The sequence below is a fragment of the Monomorium pharaonis genome, chromosome 4, assembly GCF_013373865.1.
Source record: "Monomorium pharaonis isolate MP-MQ-018 chromosome 4, ASM1337386v2, whole genome shotgun sequence".
Lineage (NCBI taxonomy): Eukaryota > Metazoa > Arthropoda > Insecta > Hymenoptera > Formicidae > Monomorium > Monomorium pharaonis.
In genome coordinates this window covers 3097494-3109683 of record NC_050470.1, presented here as the reverse complement: position 1 = coordinate 3109683, position 12190 = coordinate 3097494, and the positions used below count along the sequence as shown (strand labels likewise).

The 12190-nt window shown below is 41.6% G+C and overlaps 2 protein-coding genes across 4 annotated transcripts; both read left to right on the top strand.

Moving 5' to 3' along the window:
- Nucleotides 1–1342: 1342 nt before the first annotated feature.
- LOC114254004 lies at nt 1343–9187 on the top strand. Of its 3 annotated transcripts, XM_036285163.1 has the most exons (4): nt 1658–1789; nt 6695–6797; nt 8364–8718; nt 9110–9187. In XM_036285163.1, exons 2-4 carry the CDS (start codon nt 6779–6781, stop codon nt 9147–9149), a joined length of 414 nt encoding a protein of 137 aa, XP_036141056.1. In that variant the 5' UTR covers nt 1658–1789; nt 6695–6778; the 3' UTR covers nt 9150–9187. The 3 variants fall into 3 exon arrangements, with proteins under 3 accessions (XP_028045219.1, XP_036141056.1, XP_028045220.1); XM_028189418.2 differs by lacking the exon at nt 6695–6797 and having other exon boundaries at nt 1343–1789; XM_028189419.2 differs by lacking the exon at nt 1658–1789 and having other exon boundaries at nt 6476–6797.
- Nucleotides 9188–9343: 156 nt separating this feature from the next.
- Nucleotides 9344–12076, top strand: LOC105835006 (eukaryotic translation initiation factor 5). Its single transcript, XM_028189417.2, has 3 exons — nt 9344–10617; nt 10798–10983; nt 11358–12076. Exons 1-3 carry the CDS (start codon nt 9544–9546, stop codon nt 11493–11495), a joined length of 1398 nt encoding a protein of 465 aa, XP_028045218.1. The 5' UTR covers nt 9344–9543; the 3' UTR covers nt 11496–12076.
- Nucleotides 12077–12190: the final 114 nt, after the last annotated feature.

Here is a 12190-nt window from a genome sequence, read left to right as displayed (position 1 = left end):
ACACTTTTATTTGCTTGAACGCACACGCGACACTTTACTCGAAACCGAACCTAACGCACGACGCCGCGCTTTACACATACGACTTTGCTACGACTCGCGTGTCGTTTGCTAGCGCGATCGTTTACGGCACTCTCAACACAACACTGTACGACTGTACCTGCACAATTCGAATTCTGAATACGCGAAACACGCACGGAGTTAACGGAACGTCTGACCACGTCTGACCGGAGCTGGAGCACGAAGAAACATGACGGCAGGCACGGCAGCGGCGGACGTGGCCGTTGGTAGGTACACTCGGCGGTACTCGGCGCTAGTCGGCGCGACTCGGCGGCCGACTTGCCGAGTCGCGCCGACTAGCGCCGAGTACCGCCGAGTGTACCTACCAACGGCCACGTCCGCCGCTGCCGTGCCGGCAGTCGTGCTCCAGCGCCGGTCGGACGTGATCGGACGTTCCGTTGACTCTGTGCGTGTCTCGCGTGTGTCTCGCGTATTCAGTGCCGTACTTTTAACGTATTTTTCCAAATGTAATGGTCGCGTCAAGTGAAATTCTCGCGCGCGGTTTACGTTTTACTCGTGTGTGATATGTGTAATATAAATTTGTAATATCGGGAGTGCCGAATAAAGTATCGGGCGATCGTTATTAATGTGCGATCATTATTAATGTGGTTCGAGAACAGCAGAGGATGATGTCAGCAGAAAGCGGCATCCATATGGAGCGACTCGGTATTCCGGAAAAGGAATGTAGCAGTAGCAGCAGCAGCATCAGGAGCAGCGACAGCAATCGGTGAGTGAATTTTTATCAAATCAATTATTTGAATTTATATCATGTATATGTGGTATTGCACATTTATAGAACACGATTATGCACATTTGCCTAAAACAGATTTAAAATATGAATGCATATAATTGTAAAATTTAAGGGTATAGCATGAAACAGAACCAAATAAACGTGGACATAGCACAGAAGAGACCCAAAAAGTCATGCACATTATCTACGGGATTCATAGATATTTGACTAGATAGTTCAATGTCCACATTTTGTGCGCGCATAGAGGTGCTGATGGATGAAAAAACACCTAAAACGACGCGATGACCGCTCTCAAGTTTCTGGCCCTACACTGATAGCTTATCGAGTGTTGATTAAATAACAAAAGTCCATAATCGATCGTCAACAACATGATGATCATGCCGACGGATAAAATATATCATACAGTGCGGAATATATACCATCGCCCGCAAACAAGCCACATTTGTGGCGCTCTCGCGCGACACTCGCGACCACTCGCGACTGTATTCAGGCAGTAGCCATCGCACGCAATCGCACGGCGAACGTGACTCGGTATCGTTCTCGATCCAGTGTCAGCGCACTCGGTACTTCCTCACGTTCTTTTCAGTTTCCAATTCCGATCGCGAGCCACGCGATTCCGTCGAGCACGGTCAGCTAACAAGCTACGCTCTAGTCCACGGCGTCGTTCACGGGGACCAAGCAGAGGCAACGACGTAGAAGCACCAGACCCAGAAGGCCGGGTTCCGTCCTTATCTCCTCCTCGCTCTCCACTTCTCGCGCGGAGCGAGCCATCTCGCAAGCTCTCTGCCTCCGAGAGCCCTCCGTCGATCTGCAGTTCGCGGACCCTCGTATCGCGATCGCGTATCGGGTTGCACCCGGGCAGGAAGGGCGACCCGAAGTCCGTCTCGAATCTCGACTCCCCGCGTGCGGAGGATTTTCACGCTAGAAAGCGGCCGTCCAGCAGGGCGATACCATCTTATATGACTTTACTTCGACAACGAGGTAAGTTCTCTCTCTCTCTCTCTCTCTTTATATACATATATATCTTCTCTTGAATTTCAACGCGTTGCCAAAGTACCACGATGGTTCAATCGACATCGATTCGGCGATGTCAATCACGTCAATCGAATCACCATGCATTTTTTCCTCCTCCAATAACCATAACCTCTCTCTGTCTCTCTCTCTGCCCATATTGCTCGTTCGTTCGCTCGCTTGCTAATTTTAGCGACCAGCCATTTTGGACACATGGTACGACGGGGTATGCATGCATGCGTACATCGTGCGTGCGTGCGTGCGTACGTGCGAGTCACGGACCCCTCACTCTCCTGCGGAAATGAGCATGTGTCCCTCTCCTCTCCTCTCTCTTCCCCGCCCCCTCTTCTCGCTTATAACGACACGACGTCGACTCGCGTGCGTGTCACCCGGCGCGTCATCACCATCGGTGAAGGAAACGAACCTCTCTAAAACCGGACTCGGCGCACCGGGGGACTCTTGGGACTCCTTTGCGCTTTCCCGCGGATTCCTGCTATTTTCAGATCCGCGCTCTCTAGAGAACTCCTAGACGCTGATGCAAAAATAGGTATACGTAACGTGAACGCGCGCCTGCCTTCGGAAAGCTCCACGGACACGGTGAAAAACTCGAGGACGAGCACGTGGACAGGAGCCATTTCGGGCTCTCCAGCTGGATTGGAGATGAAAATGAAACTAAACGAACGAGGGATCTCTTCAATTCGCCTCGAATATATTTTTAAGCAATTCACAGCTTTGTGCAGCTTGTACAGTTTGATAGTATTTGGTCGCCTGCACTCTGCAAGCTGAGGTAGATGTAGGGACGGGAGGGAGGAAAAGAGCGAAGTACAGGAAACGCAGTGAAAACAAACGGGTCTATTTTAGCGAGCACCTCTCCAACTAGCCCGTCGCGTCTGCATTCTGATGCGGACGCAATAAGGAATTTATTTCGCTCCTTTTTGTAACGAGAGAACGAGCAATCTGTTCCACTAGGAAACTGCCGGACACTTGACAGCGTTAATGTTAGATATTTTATTTAATTAGATGCAAGAGAAGGGAATTTGTTTTAGACGTGGTATTTATTAGCTACATTATTATTGAATGTTACCCATTTACTATAAATAATTGTGCCATACGTATATTCTTCTCCAAAATGCATTAAAGTTATGATGAGTCATGTAGTGTTGTATTAGAAGTAACATTAAGAATTTATCAAATGCCTAATCTCTCTTTGTTTCAATAAAATTTACATATTCACGATGGGACGTATTTTACGTGTTTTCTAAGTCTGTACTTGAATTTTAATATGAGTATTTTAATATTAATAGTTTGTTTTAAATTTAAATCCTTTCAGTCTTTTTGTGCAATATAAGTGCTTGAAAAAATTTTGAGAATAAGTTTATAAATAATGTAAGCATTCTTGAGTTTTTTCAAGTTTTTTTGACCGTAGTTTCCTTTAAACTTAAAATATTTTCTAAATAACATTAAGAGTTTTATAGGAAGGAGTGCATTAAATCATCGCAAACAAAATAAGAATTTAAAAAAATAATATTTGTAAGAAGAAATAAAACTTACATATAAATAATATTTTGAAATTCATAAAAGAATAAGTTTTATCATATCATTCTTGTATAAGTGCATGAAATATTCATGAATTATTAAACATTCAGCTTTAAATATAACATTATAATGAAAATGTGTTATTTATTATTACATTTAAATTTATTAAATCATTATTTTAAACAATTTTTTTTCCATTTCTTCTTACATAAGTGTTTATCTCAAGATTATAAAAAAATGTTTTAATAACAAATTATTACTTTTATTACAAAAATTTTTATTTATTATTTTGAAGATGGTAATGCAAAAAATTTGTTAAAGGAATTTGTTAAGAGATACGTATGAATGAAAAGTCATATAATTCTCCTTCACTTTTTTAAACTGGAGAATTTCTTTGACCAAAGATCTTTTTAGAAAAACTGCTGAATTTACTATGTCTCTTAGTTTGTTATCATTGATTACATTTTCGTAACTCCCATTAGTTGCAAAATTATGTACCCTTTAAGATAATTGACTTATAAAATTAACTGCCGTTTTAATTACGAAGACAACGATATTTCGAGAACAGAACGTAATGTTTCCTCTGGCATTTGTGGTGTTCTGCGTATTCATTTATTGTTTTACAATATTGCACGAGAGGAAATATTATTTTTAATATTATAATTACATATGCGAGTGCGTTTCTGAAACTTATTGAATGTAACAAAACAAGCAAAACAGGCAACGAGCTAACGTTTCGCGTGACGTTCGCATTATTACGCGAATTGTCAATTGCTGTGTCATCTAATAATTATGCCGAGAGTTCAATAGCGATCTACGTTGTAAAGCTAATGCTGCAATACATGTACAATTAATCGAACCGTTTTTGCTTTATTATCGTCGATAGAGCAACAATGTTGACGATGCCGATTGATCGTTCGACGAGAAATATTTTACGGAAAAAATTCAATTCAATTTGATTTTATGAAATCCAATCTATCTATCACCCGATGTTTCGTTATTTTTTCCCCAGTACATTTCCAGTACGACTTCCGATTGCGATTTTAGTTTAGAAGTATCCTGCAGTATATGCTCTGCGATTAGATTATGTAGCTGTAGGTAATCGTAAATACGTCGATAAAATCGCCGATAATAACATTCTTTCGGCACGATTTTCTACTCCGTGTTGTTCAACCTCGTCACGATCAGTAATAACTAGCCCGGCTCGTGTTTGTAAATACGTCCCTATCGAGACAATATCAACTTCCTCGAGCGCACGCAGTGTCGAACTGATGTCAATCTGAGCAGTTCGAGTCTCTTGGCGGACAATTCGCTATGAAAAAAAAAAGAAAGCATTGATGTTACCAGGTACTGTTTCTTATGTACATAGAAAAAAGTACAAGGAATCGCATGTAGATAACGAAAATCTTGATTGGATCAGCTCGATTAAAAGCAAAGTTAATTAAGAATTGAAGTATTATAGTTTCGTAAGACTGGAAAAAATTACAAATAAAGTACGATAAATAGATAATAGAAAGAGCCCTTTTTTCCAGTTTATTTTCGCAACATTTCAGAAAACTTACTTCGTTTTCCTAAAGTTCAAGAAATATTTGAAGACGATTGCATCAGACAGGATTAATTCTAAAGCTCCTTCCCTTTGTTCGTGCGTGACTTGCCAGCGCGTTTTTTGTGTTTATCTGGTCAAGACGACCTGCTACTTTGACCCTTAAGTGTGTACGATTCACGATAACGATGCAAAATAATACCGCTTTATCAAGCGACAGCGGTTCTCAACCATCGCATTTTCTCGCGAAGCGTACATTGTATTTTCGTATCGCGATTTCTCGTGAAGGATTTTTTTTTTTAATTTATCTCTTTATTGACAATACAATTCTCAAAATGCATGCCCCTGCAGTTCGAAGAGAGGCGCACGTTCGAATGTCCGTTCTCTTGGCGCGAAAATAAAATAATTTTATGCCATTACGTTGGAATGTGCGTGCGGGCTCGGTCGACACAACGATGAAGTAACGTTATGAGTATCGTGTGCTCTCACTTTCTCCGAATTCGAATCGCGAGCAAAGCCAAGTGTGTGTGCCTGTCAGAACGAGTTTCGCCGGAGGAAAAGTATTTATTGAGAATCGCAGCAGGCCCGATAATTACAGCGCATCGAGAACGTTGTCGTATTCCTGAAGCGGAGGACTCCTAAACGGAATTGTTTAGCTGTTAAAAACTGACCGTGACGATCTGTACGTTGCATATCAGGCTTACAACACGACCGTGTAAATCTGTCGCGATAAAGAATAACAGGTTCCCTCTCGGAGTATTTAAATATCGGCTAAGACTCGTTGAATAAAAATACTATATAAATGCAAATGCGTCGAGACGTCCCGGTCTTAGGATTCGTCAATTCAGAACTGGATTTCGTATTAATTAAAGCTCTATATAAATCCTGTAAGGAATCTATTTTGTATTCAAGTGACAACAATACAGAAATAACAACAAATTTAGTTATTGTCACGGATTATTAACGTTAGATTACGATTATAAATAAGATTATAAAATTATTCAAATCATCGAGAGGCGAGAGGAAGAGAGGCACGTTCATTACTTGATTTAATTAGACGACATAATTGAACACATAATCAAACAGAACCGTGCAAAGCAGACGCTCAAACCCATGCGACGTGACCTGGGTCAATCCACCCCCGACCTATCTCACCCAGGTTTTCTTTCTAGATCTACTCGCAGGTCACTGACTCCAGGGTCTCGGTAAACCGCTGGGATATTTTACTTCGACAATAATATAAAATTTTCGCCGTGGGATTGATTTAATCGCACGAGTACACACGCACGCACAAATAATTCCACAATATGTTAAAGAGGAGGATTCCCGATCGCGTTTAGCCACTTGAGCATAGAGTGGAGTAGAGTGACCTTGCCCGAAGGCTGTTCTCTCCTTAGAGGAGACGACGTCGGCGTCCGGATCGGCGTCGTCGGCGTCCGCGATCAATATACACGGTTACGGCGGAAGGACGCGTGCGCGCCGCGGGGTAGGCCGGCCGACCCAGGGTCCCGAGAGCTGTCAGACCACGGAGAAACGAGTAACCACTCTAGTTGCGCTAGCGAGAGGCCGACCTCCTCAGCTCGCTCACGCTCTTCCTCTCTCGTACTCGCGAACTACTACTACTACTACTACTACTACTACTACCCCCTACGAGCGTGAATCGATTCTCTCTCGTCTCCGACGCGGCAGACCTGCTTTACTTTTTCTCCGCTCTTTCTCTATCTTCCTCCGTCTTGAGAAGCCTCGTGCACTTTCGGCGTAATCTCTATCTCTATCTTTCTCTTTCTGCTCACGAGGGTGCTGTTGGGAGAAGAGGAAGAAGCCTGGATACACCTTACGATCAACGACAGCAGCCGCGTCACCGTCGCAAATCACGACTTATGCGTCTGTACCGAGCAGGTAACCTCCTCCTCCTCCTCCCGTTTCCGATGCACGCACTCTTCCACGAGGGAATTAGTGATGAGCATTCCCCACCGCACGATTGGGTTAACCGAGATTTACTATTAGATTATCGCTGCGTGAGCTCCATCGCTAGGGAACGGGCAGGTGAGAATTCTGCGGCTCCGTGGCCGCAAGGTGAACCAAGTGTCAAATTTGCGAGCAATACCTAAATCTTTAGAAGAAATATCCTATCGTGAAATCGCGAAGACACCATCATCAAATCATGATGTAATCCCCCTATATAATTGATTCTCGCCTTTGAATTCACCTTTAGAAATGTACGATATGCTTTTGTCGGAGGGATGTAATTTAGCCTGTCCCAAGAGTGGCTGCTCTGCCTTGATACGCCTTGAGGTGTCTTAACAGTAGCTATACAAATGCGCCGCTTATAGCACGGTAAATGGAGCGCATGAGGATCAATATTAATAATGTACAGTTATTGTAAACAACAGGCACACCGGCTGCAATCGGGCGCGGAATTACACACCACTTACATATTACGATTGAAACACGAGTCCTTGGCACTCTCAGATATCTCGGATACTAAATCGATAGAGGATGTCCCTCGGAAAGTTACTGTTCTTTACAATATTACGAGGAACGTTAATTTAATTGTGAAAACTCGCGAATCTCCGTATACAAACTTTTTCCACCAATTTTCGCAAATTAATTGTGCGCGAACAAAAGACAATTCTTCGCTGTAATCTCGTGAGAGGGACCTATAAACATTTTGATCAATCACGAAAAATTAATTAATGTATTGCTATTGTAGGAAATATTGAGTTGTTTAGAATTTGATCGATCGAACGTACAGCATTGGTAGTCCGGTATAAAGTCGAGTCGCATCGCAAACATATGTTTTGCGTTTGTGACAGCAGCTTTACCCCCTCATTTATTATTACTCCCGTGCAATCGTACCTCGAGCGAATCTTCATTTATTGCGACTGCATTTGTTCGACTATCGAGAGGGATGAAATCTGCTGGTCATAATCTCGTTTTTGCAACTTCAAGTCAAGGACGTTCAGTCCGCTCTTAGCGATCATCGCTATCATGTTCCTAATACAGTTCCTTTCGCGTGAAAATCACCTAGATGATCGTTAGCATCGTAACCAGATGAAACATATACCGGTTCGATGATCGTCCATGTCTGAAAATTATCCTGAATTTTATCCTCCGTGGTAGTTTGACATCGCTCGTGAATGCTTTTAGCAGGCCACTAATTCGCATGGATAAGAGCAGTCCGCAAGATTCCACAATCTCCCTTCACATCCGGAATACGTCCTGCAATTGAAATGATCCCAATAAGATCGAGGTTAAAGAAAAATATAATGAAAATGAAACTAATGCTACATTAAAGTTGTGCAATTAAGGTTGAGCAGATATACTGTAACAATAAGCAAATACAAATGTTATAGTTCCTAATAAATTCTAAACAATTGTTAAGGTTTTGTAATCTAAAACAAAAAACGGAGGATGAATGAACCGATTAGGGTAGCTTCAAGATTGTCTTGTTCTTTTTCGCAGAAACATCCAGGATATCATCGAGAGGGAAAGGATCGGAGTGTAGCAAAGGCGGCGGCGACAGTAGAACATTATTATCCAGCTGGCGATCATCAAACGGCAACACCATCACCACCCACGACCGTTTGTTTTCGTGCGACGAGTTAACGTCGACATCACCAACCTGGTACCATCGATTGCCAGGCTTTCTTCTTAGGGCGACCAGCGACGGACAGGCAGCGTGTATGATCATTGAGGACTACCCCCCTACCCCGCCCGCCACCGCCAAACCGAGGCAACACCCGAGGCATCAAGATACCACCCAACGATTCCTAAATCACCTGGTCCTGCCCAAGCACAGGACCTCAAAATTTTCCAGGTTTGTAAATCAATGTAGTTAGTGTAAATTTTTTTTTACATTTTCTTGAGAAAATTGAGATTATCTTTAAAAGTATGCTGTAATTTCTTGCGCAACTCTGGAATTCTAAAGGCGCGTTCTACTTAACGTTCGCGAGTTCACTTGTCCTTGTTTAATATTTGATAAGCAACAGTATGAAATGATTGCAAGAGTATTGCGAGTATTAAGCGACACGTGCTCTAAGAAAAACTTGAAGATATTTAAAAAGAAATATTTATTAAAACAAACTTGTTACAAAATTCCAGTTACAATTTTTAAAAATTTAATTAGTGATTAAAGTTAAATTAATAGTTTGAGTTTGACTATAATTTACTAAAGTTAAAATAAGTTTTTCCTCTTTACGTACTTAAAGTAATAGGCATCGGAAGCTACAGCCATTCAGAGAAACGTGACTGGCGTCAGCGGGTAGCGGCGCGGCACGCCTTACCGCTAAAAAGGACTACAATCCTGAGAAGAGGAAGAACCACCCTGACTCGACACGCTGCTACGAGCTACCACGAGCAGGTAGCCTCCATTGCCTGCTACTGGTCACCGCCAGCTACCAAACTGCCGCTGGTTGGAGACGTGCGACAGAGGGGATATAGACGAACCAGGACGAAGACACTACCTACCTGAGGAAGTGAAGAAAGATCGAATAGAGCAGATCCAACATTATCTCGCTGATTAAGAGCCAATCTTTTCGTCGCGATTTATTAATATTTTCACAACGACGTCTCATCAGAGATCACTGTCGATCGGAGAAGTCAAGTTCGTTAAGAGCAAGAGAAGGCGGAAACATCGGTCATCATGGCGAGTGTAAACGTCAATCGCAATGTCAGCGATGCCTTTTATCGTTACAAGATGCCGCGGATCCAGGCAAAAGTGGAAGGCAAAGGAAATGGCATTAAGACAGTGATCGTCAACATGGTGGATGTGGCGAAGGCGATTGGTCGTCCGGCTACGTATCCGACCAAATATTTTGGATGCGAGTTGGGCGCCCAGACGCAGTTTGATTTCAAAAATGAGCGTTTTATCGTCAACGGTTCGCATGACGCAACAAAGCTGCAAGATCTATTGGACGGTTTCATTCGAAAGTATGTCCTTTGTCCGGCCTGCGACAATCCGGAAACCGAACTGATGGTTAGTTCGAAGAAAGGCACGATCTCGCAAGGTTGCAAAGCGTGTGGACATCATGGCCTTCTGGAAAGTAATCACAAATTGAACACGTACATCTTGAAAAATCCGCCGAGTTTAAATCCAGCAGTGCAGGGCAGCTCATTGACTGAAGGTAAACGCGGCAAACGCTCGAAACGCGCCAATGGCGACGCTGCAGCGACAGTCACCACCGCTACTGCTACTACCAACGGCAACGATCGATCCGGTTCGCCAGAAAATGACGTCAACAACTCTACAGACATCGTGGTAGAACCACCGCCAGAGAGAACGATCACCGACAATGGAGATGACGATAAATGGGCGGTGGATGTGTCTGAGGAGGCGGTCCGAGCTCGTCTTCAAGACCTGACGGATGGTGCGAAGGGTATGACCATCAGCGATGATCTTGAGAAGAGCGAAAAAGAACGTATGGACATGTTCTACAAACTGGTCAAATGCCGTCGCGATGCCGGTCAACTTGATAATAATCACAAGGAGATCTTGGCCGAGGCGGAGCGTCTTGAGATTAAGACCAAGGCACCGTTGATTCTTGCCGAGCTGTTATTCGATCAAGGAATCGCCGCACAGGCGAAGAAATACCGGGTGCTATTGCTGCGCTTTACTCACGACGACATTAAGGCGCAGAAATATTTGATCAGAGGAATCGAGCAAGTAATTGCGTTGCATAAGGATGCCCTGATGCCAAAGGTTCCTGGAATCCTCAAGGTAAAAGAACGACTAATTTTTGTTAGAAATTGTTAAGAAATATTTTAAGAAATTGTATTAGAAAATTTAATTAGAAAATATTGATACAAGTTGTAATCCAAATTGTAATATTCATAAAAGTTGGATATCGAATTGCTATATCGAATAATTAAATTACCTAAAATATTTGCATGCATTTAGTTGTTTTACGACGCTGATATTCTGGAAGAGAAAGCATTTGACGAGTGGTCGAGCAAAGTCAGCAAGAAATATGTTTCAAAGGATCTGTCGCAGGAGATTCACGATCGAGCTGCACCATTTTTAACATGGTTAAAAGTTGCAGAGGAAGAGGAGTCTGAGTCCGAGGAAGAAGATGATGATGTTGAGGTAATCTCGTTATTTACGAGTGCTAAGAAAAACAATAATTCTTTAATTCAAATTTAAATTTTTTAAAAATTTTATTAATTTCGAATTAAATATAAGATAAAAGTCTTTTTCGTTTTATTTATTTTCTTTTAATCCTGGAAATAAATTAAAATGGTTTGAAGAATTAAACTACTCTTTATTTCCTCCGAAGTAAAATCTTTATTGAATTCAATGCCTTGTTTATGAATTGAGAATTGTCTTTCTCTTCCATATTTATACTCGTACTATTTTAATTATAGGTTTTTTAATATAAATACATAAAATAATTTATATATAAATATGTATTTTTTATAACTTACTGATATATCTGATTGTTTCATAATTTTCCATTTTAGATTGAATACGACGATAGAGCCAAGCAGGAATCCCTGAAACAGCAGCCGCCGGCCACGCCAAAATCTACCGCCGCTACCACCGTCGCTACCGCCGTGAACAATGATTCCGAGGATGACTTTGATATCGATGCCATTTAAAGCATATGCACAGACATACACGTACACACCGTATACACCGTACAGTACACCCAGCCCAAATATATACATGCGCGACGGATGACAAGAAATGCTGGTCCAAGTCGTAATATCCGGATGATTATTTTCCGCCCCAACAGAATTGTGCAAATGCAATCTCAAGTTATACGCAAATAGATATAGGATTTTTGTTGTTTTAGGCTGATGAGAAATGACATAAACATTAAACAATACCGTTTACTGAACGAAGAAAAGAAAAAAAAGGCGAGAAATTTTAACTGTTCCTAAGAGTTTAGCGTGATTTATCTATGTACAGTATATTCGCAATACTTTTAATTGTTTTAACGATGCAAGCTTCTGCATTTATCGAGATCGTTATTTCTTTATTTCTAATAATTGATCGATTGTTGTCGAAACTTTTTAATAGCGCGTGTATATCTTGAAATGCATCTCCCTTTCAGGTAAAAGACATTGATAGAGTTCATGAGCATTATTATACCGGGAAATTGGCCTGCTAAAAACGTTCTTTATTGTATTATCTTATTCTAATTATTATTCAAATAAATATGGTTTATTGCAATGATCATTCGATGTCTCCTTACTTGTAATTACGTAGCGTTATATTAATGATAATATTTAATTTAAATTTGTCAATCAGAATTAATATTTGATCTAATGAATCGCTGAATTGATTCATA

Excerpts from the sequence above, each read along its gene's own strand:
- LOC114254004 (XM_028189418.2), top strand. The coding sequence starts at position 1,768 with ATGACTTTACTTCGACAACGAG. Across the intron at positions 1,790-8,363 it reads GACTTTACTTCGACAACGAG|AAACATCCAGGATATCATCG; the intron begins GTAAGTTCTCTC and ends TCTTTTTCGCAG. Across the intron at positions 8,719-9,109 it reads AGGACCTCAAAATTTTCCAG|TAATAGGCATCGGAAGCTAC; the intron begins GTTTGTAAATCA and ends ACGTACTTAAAG.
- LOC105835006 (XM_028189417.2), top strand. The coding sequence starts at position 9,544 with ATGGCGAGTGTAAACGTCAATCGCAATGTCAGCGATGCCTTTTATCGT. Across the intron at positions 10,618-10,797 it reads AGGTTCCTGGAATCCTCAAG|TTGTTTTACGACGCTGATAT; the intron begins GTAAAAGAACGA and ends GCATGCATTTAG. Across the intron at positions 10,984-11,357 it reads AAGAAGATGATGATGTTGAG|ATTGAATACGACGATAGAGC; the intron begins GTAATCTCGTTA and ends TTTCCATTTTAG.